General features: G+C 27.1%; 3 protein-coding genes across 3 annotated transcripts; 2 read left to right on the top strand and 1 right to left on the bottom strand.

Annotated features, from left to right (window-relative positions):
* Positions 1-1,297: 1,297 nt before the first annotated feature.
* LOC132952893 (unconventional myosin IC-like) lies at positions 1,298-7,108 on the top strand. The gene is made up of 6 exons (XM_061025389.1): positions 1,298-1,878; positions 2,478-2,598; positions 2,701-2,816; positions 3,118-3,336; positions 4,176-4,285; positions 4,455-7,108. The coding sequence occupies exons 1-6, from the start codon at positions 1,744-1,746 to the stop codon at positions 4,564-4,566; spliced, it is 813 nt and encodes a 270-aa protein (XP_060881372.1). The 5' UTR covers positions 1,298-1,743; the 3' UTR covers positions 4,567-7,108.
* A 2,685-nt stretch (positions 7,109-9,793) lies between these two features.
* LOC132952695 (uncharacterized) lies at positions 9,794-10,442 on the bottom strand. Its single transcript, XM_061025081.1, has 2 exons — positions 10,229-10,442; positions 9,794-10,117 (listed from the first exon to the last, which is right to left on the bottom strand). Exons 1-2 carry the CDS (start codon positions 10,308-10,310, stop codon positions 9,903-9,905), a joined length of 297 nt encoding a protein of 98 aa, XP_060881064.1. The 5' UTR covers positions 10,311-10,442; the 3' UTR covers positions 9,794-9,902.
* Positions 10,443-10,512: 70 nt separating this feature from the next.
* LOC132952694 (tRNA (uracil-5-)-methyltransferase homolog A-like) lies at positions 10,513-14,245 on the top strand. The gene is made up of 9 exons (XM_061025080.1): positions 10,513-11,078; positions 11,160-11,330; positions 11,395-11,550; positions 11,834-12,044; positions 12,377-12,504; positions 12,662-12,918; positions 13,150-13,381; positions 13,483-13,681; positions 13,757-14,245. The coding sequence occupies exons 1-9, from the start codon at positions 10,701-10,703 to the stop codon at positions 13,975-13,977; spliced, it is 1,953 nt and encodes a 650-aa protein (XP_060881063.1). The 5' UTR covers positions 10,513-10,700; the 3' UTR covers positions 13,978-14,245.
* Positions 14,246-19,333: the final 5,088 nt, after the last annotated feature.

The following is a 19,333-nucleotide window of genomic DNA, read 5'->3' as shown; positions in this document are numbered from 1 at the left end:
ATAATGAGCAAGGACGAAGGACCTGAACTTTAGGAGTGATAGGAACGAACATCTGTTGCACTTGCCAGACGCCAGTCGCCACTTGCAAAGTTGCAATAATTATCGTTCCCGTTAAGACATAAGTACATAACTATAGGAAATTGAGGATCGATCATCGATCTGCTTTTCAGTAGGTGTCATTGAATATTATGGTAGGTAAATGTAATCATTAGGTATCTACAGTGTAAGCACAGATTAAATGAAAATGACAGTGGAAAGCGTGTAATTATTTGTAGTGAATGTGTTAAATTTGAATTCAATGATAAATCATTACAAACAAAAAACGATTCTGAGTGGCGTCTGTCAGCCTATATTTTTAAGGATATTTTATTAAATAATTATATATCTACAACAGCATAACACTAATACGTATTTAATATCGCGATTAGTAACTTATTTTTCAGTTAGTAGGGTTAATACCGTTGGTTAAAAATGTTAATTAAAAATATATAATTTTCAAACAATGAGGTAATACGGACATTCGGTAGGTTGAACTTATATTTTTCAAAAACAAATCGTATATATAATTATTATTTAGTTATTATTATAACAATATTATTTCTTATAATATTACTATAACTATTATTAACTAAAAAGTCAATACGTACCATAGACGACCAGTGTGAACTGTGAATAGGTTCATGGTATAGCTTGAAATTAGTCTAAATATTTTAATACATCATTGAAAAACGTATACCTATCTATGTTTATCGCTCGACGCTCTGCTCAAAATATAATATAGGGAAATCGCAAATACATCTATGCATTTGTCTGTAGTCATACTTAGTACCTACAATATCGTATATATTATATTTAATGTAAGTCTATAGGTAAATAATAATATAAGACGATTGTTCAGATTTGTAATTGTTTTTATATTATATAAAATTTGTACAATATTATCATTGCGACTGATTGATTATTCATATAGGTATCAAGAATCAATTCAAGACATGTCCAATGTCCAATTTTTTTCAGAGGCATCATGAAACGTCTTGTTGAATTGAACAACTGAAAATCTGAAAACTTTGTTTAAAATAGCTATTTTACATTTCAATTACCTACCCAAATAAATATGCGTTTGTAGTACTTATTATACATATTTGTATGACGTATACGTTAATTTTTATTTTTTTAAAATATATACCTGTTTGTTTTAGGTGTAGGAATATGTAGGATCCACATTTATTTAGTAGGTATGATATTAAAAAAAAACATTACTTAAAATATAATATAGGTACCGTGTAGAATATACGTAACCCGTTAAAACCAAGCCATTAAACGTTATGTATTTTAAATTGGACTAATTAAATACAGTGATCTACTGTCCATATATTTTTCTGCGCCATACATTTTGATTTAAGAGTTTTAAAACGTTTAATTCGACTGAGGTCAAAACAGTTTGAGAGGGCATATTAATATGGTTTTGTCAATGGTCAAGGCATTTCGAAGGAGCTATATACAACAACACTATACTAAAGTTAAAGTGTGTGGTGTACTGGATGTCTGGATAGTATGATATGTATTACAAATATACATAAGTTGTAGGCTTATTTGTTTTTATTATATTTAGATAGACGAATACAAATAGTTGTAACATATTTATTTTTCATTTAATTGTTTATGATGGTTTACATTTATTTTATGACGAGCGGCTTCAAGTAAAAATTGTGTTAATTTGTCGAAAAGTTAATTACTGTTATAATGGCGGAAGAAGAATTTTCTTTTAAACGGACGTTTATTACACATACCCGAAGGAAAATTGTACGCAGATTTACAAGGTCTTTACCAAATTTGAGGGTTTTACCCAGAGGATGGCATAAAAAAATATTCATCAAAGTAAGTCCTAAATAGGTACAACGACGTGTGCAAGTACTTACCTACCTACTCACTTTATTTACACACATAATTTACATATAGGTATAAGTGTTACAGGTTACTACTATATAATAGTACCTACACGCAAATAAAAAAAAAATGTATATCTATACCACACAATTAAATGGTGCGTGGTTAAAAAGGAATAAGTCAAAATCACAAAACGAATAAATGTCTCGTTTTTGTATTATTTGATTGAAATGGGCATTTAATATTCATAGATAATTTAGGATCAAAAAATCAAAATCAAATATTTTTATGACGAAAATTACGTATTTAGAATATTTTTTTCTCCAAGATATTAACCCAAAAATGGCCAAATTGATTTATTTTCTTTTACGGTTTTACCAACGAACTGTCCAACTTTTTAATTTGAGATTTGAATTTCATTATTTTATCTAGATTATATATATGAGTACGGTGGGTACCTATCTTTATAACAGTTTACATTATATCTTAGATTCAACACATTACCAGCTATTTACTTAACCAAGAATATATTTTTTAATTTACTTAATCTTTTAAGAATATATACCACTGTTATATTATACGGTTTTCAGGCAACTAATAAATTGAGAAAAATTCATATGATTTGGAAAAATAAAAGATACAAAATCTCACAAGATTTAAAACGAAAAAAACAAATTGAACTGAAAATGCTCGCCGAATATCTTTTTAAAGGTAGTTAATTCAATTTATTCCGAAAAGTTTTCCTTAGTTTCTTTCCATGTTTGTAATTAAACATAATATATTCTAACAAATAATAATTATACCTAATTTCAGACAAAAAATGCAGCTATGAATGTAATACACGTTGTCTGTTTTTGATTGAACGGTTGAATTCATTAGAGAAGTATTTGAAAATGACATTTATGCGCACTCTAAATGAAAAATACCTAGTAAGAATAATTATACTAATGTAATTATTTATTAAAATTATGGAAAAACTAATATGCATTAGCCAAGTATATTATGTAAATAATATAGGCGCAATATAAAATGTAAAAATGGATAATTCTGTATCCAAAAATGTCATAAGTATAGGTACCTATTTGAGAACCGTGATTGAGACGATGTGGATTTTTTTGTTTTTGGGAACGAGTGATATACCTGGTCGATTCAAATATTGATAATTGCGCCTGTATACTTTTACTTGTGCAAACTGGGAATTTTGCTAAATTATTTTGATAATTTCTATAGTATGGTGTTAAAGTGGTAAAATTCGACCGGAAAGGATACAAACGAAGAACTAGACTGTTGATATTGACAAACAAATCATTGTGTTTAAACCAAATACTTAAAAACAAATTAAAACCCAAAGAAAAGATACCATTGGATTTTGTAAAAAAATTAGAAGTTACTTCGGGAAGGGATAACTTTCTACTCATCAAAATTTCACCACAATATAAACACAATAAGGTATGCTATTATTATAATTAGTATAATACTAATATAGTAATTATATTACTATATTACTATAACGACGTACCTATAGCTGTTTAGGCATTTGCAATTATTTTATTATTATTACCCCTGCTATTATAGTTCTACACTTCTACTTTATGTCTCTAATTTAAATAATTAGAATATTAACAAGAATTAAAATAAGTAGAAAATCTACCCATAGACGTTAGATTGTAGTGGAAGGGGGAAGAAATGTTGTACTTGTCGAGTATTGTTAGTTTATAACTTTGAACGAGATATTATGTTGGAAGGTTTGTTATTATTTTAAAGTTATTTATACATTTGATTCTATTGAAGTCTATTTTTTAAGTTAATAGTTATCAGTTTTTATTTTTGGTCCTATCCATCTCCATCTGTTTATAGTCATTCTGTAAAGTGTAAGTAAAAATATTTTATTTACCGTTACATGGTTTCAGTTCAAGAATATAACAATAAATAAATAACCAACTGAATAATTTTACCGCAAAAACATCCATGAGCAAAGTTGTAGGTACAGGAGAATTTTAGAGTATCTAATTCCGCGAACTTATAACCTATTTTCGTCGATTAGTTTTAATTGTTAGTAACGTATATATGTTTTATGTACTTATTATTGCTTATTGCCCAACACATAATATTATGTTTCTGATTGAGGGGGAACAACAATATTTAAAACATTAACAGAGGGAGTGGAGAATGGGGATGATTATTAATTTTTGTAAATATATGGTATATAAGTAACCCTCTACAATTTCAATTAAATCTTTGATATATGCGTTCACCTAAATGTATTATATAAATTGTTTACTTTGCAGGGCGATATAATTCTTGAAGTTCCATATTTAATAGAATTCGTTACTAAATTTATTAACATCTCGGGCAACTATAAGCTATTAAATATAAACAGACTAGGTGTCAATCAAACGTAAGTATACCTACATTCTAAAAAAAAGCCAAACTCTTGTATTCCAACCTAACCTAATCTGCTTATACTTATCATTATATAGTGTTAAAACTTTATATAACCTCTAGTGGGTTAGTATAATCCTAATCATAAACATTGTATTTTTATTTTTATGGTATTACTATTGCAGATTATTGCACGATATAAAAGGTTCCAAAAGTGGTGTTATAGAGTTAAAGGAAGGCAATTCCACGCCCAGTATTACTAAAGATAAGTACAAGAATTTGATCGTTTGTGGATAAAAATATTAAATACAATTAGTATATTTTACGTCCAAAACTAGATGTCTATATCATCTATATTATTGTCTGTTATAGTGTTATATTTATGTTAAATATTATTGTAACTACAATTTACGTAATATAATTAATATACAACATCAGTTAATATTAACTAACTACATTTAATATTGTATATAAAATATATTTTTTTTTAATCTATTTTATTTTTTATATAACAATAATAATATTATACACCTTAAAAACTTATTTTAGTTTTGATTTCTAGCAATTTATTTTCTAAGCGGAGCGATGAATGTAAAAAATTTGTAATAGTTTTCTAAAACGCAGGAAAAAACAAAATAAAAGTTATTAAAAAAATGGAATTTTTACTCATAATCGGTTTTCGACAAAATCGATTTTGGTTTTTGGCGTAACTCTAAAACAAATAACCGTAGATACATGACATTTTCACTGGTTGTTTGTATTAACATTTACGGATATTTTCATTTTCCAATATTTTAGATTCTGAGCGAAGCGATGAATGTATTGATTTTACAATGATGATTTTATTTTGTGTCTGTCACCACCTTATAATAGTAAAATTATTTCGGTAACATATTTTGTATTGATGGTATTACAAAATTGTTACAATTTAAGGCAACATATAGGACTGAGCCCATCTCGAGTTTGTGATTACTTGATAAATTCATATTCCTCCCAAAACAAAAGGCTAAATACGCCACTGGTTACATATAGACGGTACTTAGTTGATTAAATAATACAGCTTAAAATTAAAATCTAACATCATATTAAAATATATAATATACCTATTTTGTATCAACGAATTAAACTTTACTCATATTCAGGGTTATTATGTTTAAAACAATGTTTTAAACAACTTGTTTCAAACATGTTTAAAACATAAATTTTAAACATTTGTTTTAAACGTTTTGTCAACTTTTTAAAACAAATAAAATATATGTTTAAAACAGTGAATCCAAGTGAATATTGTGTTATTTTAGATTCCGAGCAAAGCGATAAATGTATTAATTTTATAATGATGTGTTTTTTTTTAATTTTTTAATTTTTATTTTTGTGTCTGTCATCACCTTTTAGGACTGTAAAAGTGCTTGGATTTTCTTCAACAGTAACTTTTCTGATAGGAAAGTGAATGTAGTTGGTACTTTGGGAGATCAAAAGTAAAAATTTCTCAGTAGTTTTCAAACGCGACGGGAAAAACAAAAGACAAATTAAAGGAAAACTGGAATTTTTACGCAAAATCTGTTTTCGAGAAAATCAATTTTGGTTTTTGGTGCAACTCTAAAATAACCGTAGGGACATAAAATTTTGACTGAATGTATACATTTTATATTAGCATTTTCTATACACCATACAATTTTGAAAATATTTTGACTCTTTTTGAGCTATTTACGAACATTGTCAGTTTTCAATTTTTTTAGTTTTTTTTTCTATAAATATCAATAAAATTGTATTTGTTGGTTAAAAAAGCTTGAAAATTGAATAGAAGACCTAGGTTATTGTTTCAAAGGCAGATGAAAAAAATTAAAAATCCTTAGTCACAGTTTTTATTTATAAGCATTTAAAGTTCAAATCTTAACAAAATACGGAAAATTCACGAAAATTAGCAAATTATTTTGAGCTGAGAATTCATAAAAATTTTTCTTTTTAAATCTAAGATTTGAAAATGTAATACAAGATTATCCATAAGTTTGTCTAATTTATCAAAAAAAAAAAAATGTCTACAATAAAGTCAAATTAAATTTTTATGAGCGTTTGAAATTCATATTTTTACAACATTTAACGGGAAACGAAGTGCACGGGTTCAGCTAGTAAAAAATAATAATAATCATGTGTGTAAACATGACGAATGCCTATTAATTATTATACACATTTACAATAATAATTTGCAAAAAAACTGAACATTTAAATGTTTTATAACCTATTATAAATTTGTATAAGTTAATCAACATTTAACTGTCTACATAATTTGTATTTTGAATTAATTATTTGTTTTGTATTTCAAAAGAACTTTTTCTAGAATCGTGAGAGACCTGATTTTTGATATCGCATTTCAATCGTGTTTCAACATGGTAATAACGTACAAGTTTTTTTACATTTTATCGATTAATTATTTAGCTAATTAATAAAAATATCGATAATCGGACTACTTACGAATTTAGACAAAGTCCTACTCTACAATTTGTATAATAGGTATTTTTACCACAAATCACGAGCTGTGTTACTTACTTTAAGTACGAAACCGTGTTTTTACGCCATATTTTTTGTTCACTAAACGACAAAATATTAAGGACAAGTGTCAAAATTTCGACTCGGTGGTACCAGGGTTGCATGGTCTAGCACTATTCGTTCACCGTTCATCGATTTCGTCGGCATAGACGAACAAAAAGTACAAAAACATACAAAAATATTATATTATACTCGTTCGACGTATCCACCGCATACGTTCCTGGTACTTATATACAATTTACGTGGGACATAGGCGGTTAGTGTGGCTAATATGGGTAATATATAATATATAAGGGCACAAGCAGCACAAGCATTGATTAAATATATTTATTTAAAGGTACACGTATTTTTCATACATACATTTGTACCTATGAATTCTATGACAAAATATTTATGCTTTTCCTTAAAATATAGATTTTTTTTCAAAAATCCTATGATTGCATAATATTTGTATGACATTTATTTTAGGCACATTATATTTCGATCAAAAATTTTTTTTTTCCAAAGAGGTATTCAACGATTTTTTCGAAATTACAATCGAACTTCAGTAAGTATGTTTAATTGACTAACCGACTCTTAGTAGTTTTTATAGCTATACCCAGGATTTTAGAACCGTGGGTCCGCCACTCCGCCGTACTTACAATTTACGAGAGGCCACTGTGTAGAAACTTCAAGTCGAAGCTACCCTGTGTTTTTTTCGTATTACGAAATGATACGAAATTAAATCATTTTGGAACAAAGATTTATTATTTATTACACACTTTATAATAATTATTTCTTCCGCGGTGAATAATAATATTGTGGCCACAGTTCCTACTGCTTATCGTGCGACGACTAATAATAGTAAATAATAGACAATATGAAGGGCTTGGTGCAACAACGAGACAAGTCCACTTTTTATCAAAAATGAGTTTTTTATGGAATATTGTTCATCAAAGAAATATTTATATTTTCGTAGAAAAATCAGAAAAATCGGTTTATTATTTCCAAAGATATCTCAAAATGAATAATTTCCCGCCAATAATGAATAATGATACATGAGATACAGGATTTGGTTTTGCTTATCCTGAACAATTTCAAAATTTCTTGCACCAAATATTTCATATTCCCGTCATTTCCCGAAATGATTGTTATTAATTATATGTTAGTTTCTGGCCGTTCTCCGCGGCTGACAATCGTCAAGAAATTGACGATGTTGATATGAGTCATGACTCATGAGATAATGGATAATATGGATTATTTTTTGGTACCTATTAATAATTTATTCCGATCGAGGTAATCGTTTTGTCTATGTACACTATTAGAATAACCTAAATACATTTTTCTTTTAAAACCGCTTAAAACTTGACTACTAATATTAAAATAAATGAACAGCTAGTTTTATAAACCTATTCCAAAATCCACAAGGACATTGAAATGAACCCCAATCGAAAATTTTAAAATTAAATGTTACCTCGACTTCTTCTACAAGTGCTTGATATTAGCTTAAATAATGATGTACAACCTATTCAGTCGATTATTAATTTTCCACGTCGTAACATTTGTGACAAACAACGTAGTTTGTCATGGTATAAATTATATCCTTGGATTGAAAAATCGAAGACTTGAGTTCACTAAAGAATCATATTTTATGTACTTATAATTAAAAAAGCTACTGTTTCATTTGTATTCACTTTTAATATCTTTAAATATATTTTTAACAAGTCAAACAGGAGGAATAATTTGTGTTATATTATATCATCATTTTTTCTAATTAAATTTAAAAATGTTATAAAAAGTTTCTAAAAAATAATGTGTACCTACATAAATTAAAATAATTATATCCGGGCGTGTCCTACATTTTTATCCTGGGCATGCCTCTGACTTCAACCAACTAGGTATTCAAAAGTCGCCCAATATGCTCGCGATTTACCTTATTAGTTATTTACATCACATTTTGATACCAAAATTCAATATAACTATATTATATGAGTCATAACACATTTTTAAGTAAAATGTACAATTTACTTATAAGATTTAAGGTATTATTAATTAATTGTTATTTTTATTTGTTGAATTAAAATTTATATTCAATAAAAGTTGCACTGCTGACTGGAAGTGTATAAAATATTTTATACCAAGTATATAAATTTGGATACGAAGAAACCATGTCTCGTGATATCATGAACTTCAATACTTCATTTAATTTTAAAGGTTCAGTTACTCCAGTTTCAATAGTTTCGTCATACACTTGTTGGTAAAATAGACATAATGAACAGTATTGCACTTTTATACCAATTTCATCTATGCCAACTTCATAAAACCTTATATATAACTATCTAACATATTTTTATACTCGTGTTTTTCGAATTAGGTGCATTATAAGTTGATAAGTTTAAGCACGATTTCACTTCAATACTCACTCTTTACGTCTGTATATACATCATAATATACTTAGACATTTATAATTATATTTGTAATTGTATAGAAATATTCATAAACCTGTGTAGTGTGTACATTTTATAAATTATTATTATTTTATTATTGATCATTGTACATAATTTTTTTAAATAAAAAAAATGTTAATGTAGTTTGCTATTTCGAGGGGCCACATTTAACTGGGAAAAATAACTGTGCGTCAGTTGACCTCCCGAACCCCCCCTGGTGTTTGAGTTGTATTATATTATAGTATATTACAATATGTTATGGTTGGCATATTATTAAACCAAATATATCTACCCTTCATTGAATTTCATTGTCTTTATTATGTTGTGACTAAAGACATAAATTGTCTATTATTGTATATTTACATGTTATTATTGTTATAATATGTTTACGCATTGATCAGGACATCAGGTCTTTATATTGTACATAGACCTCATATTATACGTTAAGTATAAGGTCTGTGATATTATATTATTATAATAAGCAGTCAATATTCACTAATAACTCTAAATAAATTAGATATGTTGATGAAATTAATAAAACAAAACAGAATCACTTTAACAATTTTAAATAATTTACTTCTTTATTGTCCAATATTGTGAAAAAAAAATTGAATTATGTATTTTCAAAATAATTTATATTAAACATATTTTAACATAGCAAGCTTATTTTTGTGTAACCTTGATTTGTTTAGGTTTAGGATCTGCAGCTTTAACTGTTTGTGCAACTTGCTTCTTCTTCTTTGAAAGAAACACTTTCTTGTTATCCATAGCCAATGACCTTAAATCATCTTCAGCCATTTTGTTAACATTTTTAGATATCATACGTTTAATACGCTGACCTTCTTCATACTTGTGTTTTTTTGAAGGCATTGGACATGCTACACAGTAAAATTCATACAATTAAGGATCAAACAACAAAATAGACAACGGTATAATATAGATATTATTGATCAGTAATCACGAATGAAATAGTTTCAAGAAAAAATTACCTTTTCTACTTTTATTTGGTTCGTTTCTCTTTTTCTTTGAAAAAGAAACTTGTGATTTATTTTTGAATTTTCCCTGTGGCATAATGAATAAAATAGTATACACGAATTGAAATCTTTAATTAATATTATTATTTAGTAAACTGAAAACGGTCAACACTTAATTATTTAAGATTTTTAATATTTAAAAAAAAATTTTTATAGATAACAATGTTTGTTAACAATAATATTGTAATCAGTACAACAACAAAAACACGTGAAATATTATCAATTCTAATCCAGAATGATATCTTTTTTGTAACAATAATTTTATGTTTGGTTATAAAATTTAAATTTGAATCTAATGAATTAATTATTAAAATACATAGGTATTAAAATTTAAAGCGAGATTCGATTTATTTTTAAAACCGAATTTATATTTGTATTATATTCGACGGTATCTATTACAAATTTATGAAAAACCAGTAACTACACGATGGAAGTAAATGTTGATAATTGTTTAGAAGCAGTGACCAAGGAAATTCAAATAAAATGTCAGGAAAAAGTGAATGAACTAGAAACAGCTAAAAAAGAATACCAACCAGAATCAGTAACTGAAGGTATTCACTTAAAATCTGAAGAAAAAGTGAATGAAATAGAACCTGTTAAAAAAGAATATCAATCGGAATCATTGGCCGAGAAAATTAAAGTAACATCTGAGGAAAAAGACAATGAAGTAGGACTAGAAGAAATAAAAGATCAAACTGAGTCAGTGACAAAAGAAGATCCTTTTGCTTATTTAGATCGGGATGATTTTACTTCTGAAAAGTACAAGATAGAAATAAGAAACCTTCCAAAACATTATGGAATTGCTGTAAGTACCTACAAAAGAACATAATTTATGAAATATGAATATTAATGATTACAATTTGCACTACTTTTTAAACATTTTTAGGAGTTCAAAAAATTAATTAATATAAAGTTGGAATTAAATTGTTCTAAAGTCAAGACCCCTAACCGTAATGGAAAATGGCTTTATATGTGTTTTCGTTCAGAAGAAGATAAAAATACAGCTCTGGGTATTTTAAATGGATATAATTGGAAAAACACTAAATTAGATGCTAGCGTAAGTATCCTATACCTACATTTGTAATTTTCAACTTGTTTTAATTGGTCTTCAAACCTCTTAGAATGCCAAAGCTGTTCCTGATCCATTAGTAAAAAAACGTAATGAACAATTTGATGACTGTCCAGACGCAAAGAAAATTAAATTGGACAATGCTGGTGCAGAACAACAGATGATAAGTGCTGTAACACCTTTGTATAAAATATCTTATGATGAGCAAGTAAGTTATATAATTATGAACCTACATTTAATTTAGAAAACAACAATTTGAATGTTATAATGTTATAGATTTATAAGAAAAATTGTACTATAATTATCGACCTCTTGTACCTACCTACATAAATTGAATTTAACTGTCAAATTTTTTTGACAAAATTATTTATTTATTTGATATGATTTAGTTGTTACTTATTACAGTAACAGGGACAACGTTTAATTTTGTATATTTTTAAATTATTATTACAAATATATCAAATTATAGATTATATTTTTATTGGTTTCAGTTAATCCAAAAAACCAATTCTATTAAAAATGTTCTTATGGATTATAGTAGACGGTTGAAACGAATTAAGTGTGGTCAAGGTATACTTAATTGGTTAAAAAAACAACAAGATGAAAATAATGGTCTTCCATGTAAACTTTTGGAAATACAAAGTCTTAAAGACGATCCTGAGAGATGTATTGGTTATAGAAATAAATGTGAATTTACTATAGGTAAAGTATTTGGTATATTAATTAAATATATGTACTTATATTTTACATAGATAAAACTTCAGTCATAATTGTTATTTGTTACGTAATTATGTATTTCAGTATCATTTTGAAACAAGTAATATCTAACAAGGAAATTTAAATTTTGAATGAAGTGAAGAAAATTTATGTTTTAATACATATTCATTTAATTGGATTGTTTACTTTTTTTGGAAATATATAAAAATTAATTTTTTTTTATCCTCTTAATTGTATAAGAAGTGGATATAACTATTAACCCTTTTTGTACTATTATTTAATAAACAATATAATGTATATATATATTGTAATTTTAGGTATGGACGTAGAAAATAAAGAACCAGTTGTTGGTTTTCGTGTTGGTGCATATAACCAGGGAAAAACTAGTGTTGCCCCTATTGATAATATTTCAAACGTTCCTCAACGTATGAAAGATGTTGTTAAAGTAAGTTTTTATCTTCTTGAAATAAATCCTATATTTATGTTGGTGGGCAATAATTTTTCCTATTTCCATTTATAGTAAACATAGGAATATGGGAAAATACTTGCCCATATTATTTTATATTCAAGTGTGTAATATTTCTTTAACTTTTGTTATTTAGTGTTTTCAAGATTTGGTTAGAGCTTCTAAACTTCCTGTGTTTGATCCTGAAAATTATACAGGTCATTGGCGTCAGTTAACTGTGAGACTGAGCTTAAAAACTGAACAATTGATGTTAATTTGTGTAGTACACACAGAAAACATGGAGGAATCAGCTCTGAATTCTTTGAAACAATTAATCTTAAGTTATTTTACTGAAGGAGCTGGGACTGATTGTAAAGTAGATTCTCTTTACTTTCAAAAAGCAAAAAAAAGAGCGTAAGAATTAAAATCATTATGTATTTACTTCTGACTTACATCCATAATAAGATATCATTGGAAGTAACCTCTTTTTAAAAGTATTGTTTTACCTTTGAAGCTAAAAATTAATTAATATATCATATAATAAATCATCTCAATCTAAATATTTTAGAAGCTAATATACCTGATTTACTGAAAAATATACTAATGTTACATCATGTTTATTATATTATAAAAATATTTTTTTAGCGCTGGTGAAGGAAATTCATTTCCCTTAGAATTGTTACATGGACAGGGGTATATCGTTGAAGAAGTGAAAGGTCTTAGATTGCGAATTTCACCTGAATCGTTTTTTCAAATAAATACAGCTGCTTCTGAAATATTGTTTGATGCTGCGAAAGATTTAGCTTCCATTAATTCACAAACTACTGTATTAGACGTATGTTGTGGTTCTGGTACAATTGGCCTGTCTATAGCTAAGGTAATTTAAAACAACAATTCTTATGTTTCTTATATACTATACAGTAAACTGTGTACAACTAATTAGAATATTCATCATTTATCATTTTTTTTTTTTTTCAGGACTGTGCTCAAGTAATTGGTGTAGAAATTCAGGAAGAAGCAGTTAATATGGCAAAATTAAATGCCACTGAAAATGGTATCACTAATGCAATATTCTTTGCTGGAAAAGCTGAAGAAGTAATGAACAAACGTGAGTTTCAGAACCCAGAAAATGCTAATGATGTAGTCGCCATAGTTGATCCACCCAGAGCAGGACTACGTAAGCAATCCACTGGCTTCATATCTTATATTGATAACAAACTATTAAATTGCCCATTCAATTAATGTGTTATAGATAACAAAGCAATATTGCTTCTACGAAGGATGACACATTTGAAACGATTAGTATACATGTCTTGTAACCCTAAAGGGGCTATGCAAAACTTTTTATCTTTGTCCATGGCTGAATCTAAAACTAAACAAGGTGCTCCATTTGTACCAGTCAAAGCTGTTCCTGTTGATATGTTTCCACAAACACCACATTGTGAACTAATAGTGTATTTTGAACGACTTTAAGTTAAATATTGCTTTGGGCTAAAGGGCAAATAATATAATTGCTTCATTTATAAGAAAATTATTTACAAATTTGGCCTTTTTATTTTTTATGATATTCTACTACCTACTGGTAATTTTGACCAATGCATTTCTTTCTTGATTAATAATTTGATTTTCTTGAAGAAATGTAAAAATAAAATATATTAATTGTTAAATTTTTTAATTTACTAAAAACTTTTATAGAACTCTTATAAAAAATTTATATTAAAATGATATTTTTATAGAGACAGACAGTCTTTAAACTCCTCAAAAAGACGTTTTACTGGTAAAGTTAACATTGGTATGGTTAAGTATGAAATGTTTATGTGTAAGACTCTGTTAATAAATATTTTCATTATTAATTTTAATATGCATGTAGATATAAATATACAATGCATTGTTATTCAATTATTAGGTTTTTATTATTTATTTTTCAGTTCTTTAAACCTCAAAACATCTTTACAGAAGTTGTAATTGATCGTACCAATAATAAACAGCTATAATATATCCATCTTAAGTTTAGTGTGAATGTTAATAATGCATTTTCAATATAATTTTTAAAATGTAATTAAATAAAGAGGAATTTGACTATCAAAAATGGATAAATGAATACACTAATATTTCAATTAAATTAAATTATAAACAGCACGCGTGGACACGTGAAATACTGCAGTCTTGTGCCAAAAATAAAGAAATAGTTTTGTTAATGTTATTTAAACTGTAGTTTATACTATGGGGCAGGTGTGCTGAACTTATTTCAATACCTGGGCCACATTGAACATTTAATATTTTTATACATACTGAAAGCCGTATATTGTACTGTACTTATACTTTGCAGTTTGCGCTAAACCATAAGCACCACAAATATACCATAACATTAACTCCAATTGTTATCAGAATACAATTTTACTGTCTATATAAATGAAATATACTAATATAAAATACTTGAATATCCATACAGACATATTAACAGTGTTAATTTGACATTAAAAATAGGATTAATTTGAACTTATTGATTTGAAAATAAATAGGTAATCATTGTATATGATGAAAAAACAATTCTGAGCAAAGACAGTCTAATTTTTTGGTTATCAAACAATTACAATTTTCATATATTTTTTAGATTCTGAGTGAAACGATGAATGTATTGATTTTACAATGATGTGTGTTTTTTTTTTTATTTTTTTTTTTTTTTATTTTTTTTTTATTTTTTTTTTATTTTTTTATTTTTGTGTCTGTGTACACGATAAGTAGTCGAAATAATGCTTCGATTTTCGACTTCAGTATCTTGTTCGATGGGAAAGTGAATATCGTTGGTGCATTGGGGAGGTCAAAATTTTAATTTCCCAGTAGTTTTCAAAAGCGATGTGAAAAACAAAAGAAAAATTAAGGAAAAACGGGAATTTTTACGCAAAATCGATTTTTAACAAAATCGATTTTGGTTATTGGTGTAACTCTAAAACAAATGACCGTAGATGCATGAAATTTTCACTGGTTGTTTATATTTGCATTTTCTATACACAATACAATTTTGAAAATATTTTGACTCTTTTTGAGCTGTTTACGGCCATTGTCAGTTTTCAATTTTTTTAGTTTTTTTTTCTATAAATATCAATAAAATTTTATCTGTTGAGTAAAAAAGCTTGAAAATTTAATAGAAGGCTCCTAGGTTATTGTTTCAAATGCAGATGAAAAAAATTAAAAATCCTTAGTCACAGTTTTTAATTATAAGCATTTAAAGTTCAAATTTTGACAAAATACGGAAAAATCACGAAAAATAGCAAATTATTTTGATGAGAATTCATAAAAATTTTTCTTTTTAAATCTAAGATTTTAAAATCTAATACAAGATTCCTCATAAGTTTGTCTAACTTTATCAAAAAAAAAATTTCTACAAGAAAGTCAAATTAAATTTTTATGAGCGTTTTAAATTCATATTTTTACAACATTAGATATTCACTCGATTTCTCATGTACCGATTTCCTTATTTTCTTGTAATTCAAAAACGAATAACTGTAGATACATGAAAATTTCACTGAATGTTTATATTAGCATTTCCTATACACCATACAATTTTGAAAATATTTTGACACTTTTTGAGCTGTTTACGGGCATTTTCAGTTTTCAATTTTTTTAGTTTTTTTTTCTATAAATATCAATAAAGTTTTATCTGTTGGGCCAAAAAGTGTAAAAATTTAATACAAGACTCCTGATATATTTTTACAATAGCAGTTGAAAAATATTGAAAATACATAGGCACAGTTTTTTTTTATAAGCATTTAAAGTTCAAATTTTGACAACATTTATCGAATTTATAATTTATTAATTATTTTGTAGTTAAAAATTAATAAATTTTTAACTTTTATGGCTAAGGATTGAAAATTTAAAACAAGGCTCCACGTAAATAGGTTATATATAAATTACTTTATTCACAATAATATCATTAAATATACTTGGTAAAATCATAGGCTGACTGACCGTTTTCGCTCAGAATCGTTTTTCTTATACAATGATATTATATCATTGAATTCAAATTTAACACCATCCATTACAGTGACCCACTTGTAACCTACCGTACAGCAGAGCGACATCCACTTATCCACCTTTTTTTTTTCTAGTTTTTGCCAAATATATTTTAAAGTGCTGAGAATTTTGAATTTTAACCTCTCAAAAGTATCAACTAGATACAATTTGCTAAAAGAAACATCTATTGAAGTTGTTGATTAGAGTATTTGTCTACTAAAAAAGTGTCTCCAGATATAAAGAAAAACATACATTAATACCTACAGGCTACAGTCTTTGGTCCACTCAAAATCTAAAATTTAAGTAAAAATTATTATAAATATAAAATTTCATTGGGCCAGATCCAGACGGAATACTGCTGCAGAATACTTCATGTCTGCAGTCTGCTATGTTCTCCATAATAATTGATACATATCAATTCTGTAGTATAGTGACTACCTCACAGTTGACACTGTCTTATATTATTTTAAGAGCAATTATTATATTTATTGTAGGTACTTAATTTAAATTAAATTACCACAAATATCATAATATTAGGTAGGTTTAATCAGTAATGTACCTATATTTAGTACCTACCAATGTTTGTTTGTAGAATCGTTTTTATACTTTAAAAGATTTTGGCTAGGAAGTGTCATTACTGGGTGGCTTCTTCCAACAACTAATTCATGTCACTGTAATTTAGCCCATATTCTTATTGTGCCTCAGGGTACAGATTGTATATTTCTCATAAAAATAATAAAAAAAAAAGATTTTGGTAACAATTTATTATTTAGATAGTACTAATATACCATATAGATAAAATTGTTTATCCTAATTTTTATAGGTACCTATAATATTATGATATAATTTTCAGATTTAATTAAAATGTCCGGTATATCCACTGATCTGCATGACTAGAAGCATAATATTTATGATTTATCTGTAAGGTATTAAGGTCTATCATGGATTTATTCTATTATCTATTATTCTATTGTACCTAATTTCACTAAACGTCTAAACCTCATACTAAGAACTAACTAAGAAAATTAATATTATCTTAGCTTATGACTTAACTAAATAAATATTCTTATCTAGGTATCATTATTATTATTGTGTTTGAAAATAGTAAACGTATATAGGTTAAGATTGTTAGGCCAATCATGAATAGGTAGTGTATAGTGTAGGTATAGTAGATACAGTATAGTATACCAATACCACAGAATAGATTAAATGCCAATACCACCTATACCAATACCATATAGCATTATAGCTGTGTTATAACATTTTATGTGTTTGTGATTTACACTGAACCAAATAAATCTAATTCTAGAATCTGGATGACTAATACACAGTTAAATTGACTGCTTAAAAGTCAGTTCCAGCCCATTGCCAGGATTTATCCCAAAACGGCCAAAACCAATAGTTTGCTTTTGTCATACCGCAAACGGGCTTAATGGCTCTACAGTATAATCTGGCACCGATCCAATTTGGATATGTCAAGGCGGCGGACATTTAATGTGTGCGTTTCCATATAACTATATAATAATAATTCTCTCGGCCTTTTTGCCGTGATATAACGTTTTTTTCAAAGGATACAATAGGGACACTTTATTTTAGTGTGTATAGAATCTCCGCCCTTTGAATTGTTTACCCACATTAAAACACTAACATGTTATGCAAAAGTAAATTGTTTTATGCATTATGCTCTATGTTTTCTGTGGTTTGTTGAACAAAGTGAACTAACGTTAAAATGTCTTCTGCGTAGCACTAATCGATAATTAATTGTTATTTTTCGAATTATGCTACTTTCAACATTAACATATTTTCTGATAGGAATCAAGTTGGAGCAATTTGGGAGGTCAAAATTGGGAATTCTTAGTAGTTTTCAAAAGAATCGAGAAAAACGAAAAAAAAAATGAAGGAAAGTGAGAATTTTTACGCAAACCCAATTTTTAACAAAATCGATTTTATTTTTTTTTTTACTAACAAGACCGTAGAAACTAATTTTTACCAAATGATTTTTTTTTACTGTTTACAGGTACCTATGTAAAGTTAAATTTTTATCAATTATTGTCGACAAATAATTTTTTGCTCAATTAAATATATTGTAAATGTAATTCAAGGTTCCACATAAGTTATTAAGTATATAATTAAAATAAAAACCGTAAATCCTCAATAAATTTTTATGATTGTTTGAATTTTGAAAAAAAGTCGTCTTAATCCAGGAAATTTGCAAATTATTAGTCAGTACCTATTACCTAATCAGTTATAAATTCATAAAACATTTCTTTTCATAGCGACATAGCTCACATTAGAAAATGTAATTTAAGATTCCCCCCAAGTGTTTTACCTTAAACAAAAAAAAAAATTTCCAGAAAATAACATTAATTTTTTATGGGCGTTTGAATTTAATATTTGTATGATATTGGATATTCACCCGTAAATTAACGAATTCTCATTAATCGATTCAAAAACGAATAACCATAGACACTTGAAATGTTCACCAAAAGTTTATATTAGCATATTCCATAGGTATATAATAATATTTTTAAAAAATGTTGTCTCTTTTGAACTATTTTTAGCCATGATAAATTATAACTATATAAGAATATGGATTGCTGTGGTATAGCTGGTGTGTTGGATCGCAGATGGCTGGGTGCTGCAGTGGACCAACGGATTATGTAACGTTACAAGTTACAACTTCATGGTTTTGAATGGGTATATAAATTCGGATTTCATACATTTTTAAAAGGAAATGTCTCGCGATGCAGAAAGAGTTCTATAAAAACAAATAACCTAAACAAAGTTATAAATTAAGTAACCGAGCATAGAAATT

This window comes from Metopolophium dirhodum, chromosome 9 (assembly GCF_019925205.1).
Source record: "Metopolophium dirhodum isolate CAU chromosome 9, ASM1992520v1, whole genome shotgun sequence".
NCBI lineage: Eukaryota > Metazoa > Arthropoda > Insecta > Hemiptera > Aphididae > Metopolophium > Metopolophium dirhodum.
Note: the sequence above shows the minus strand (reverse complement) of the source record. Positions and strands in the feature narration are given on the sequence as shown.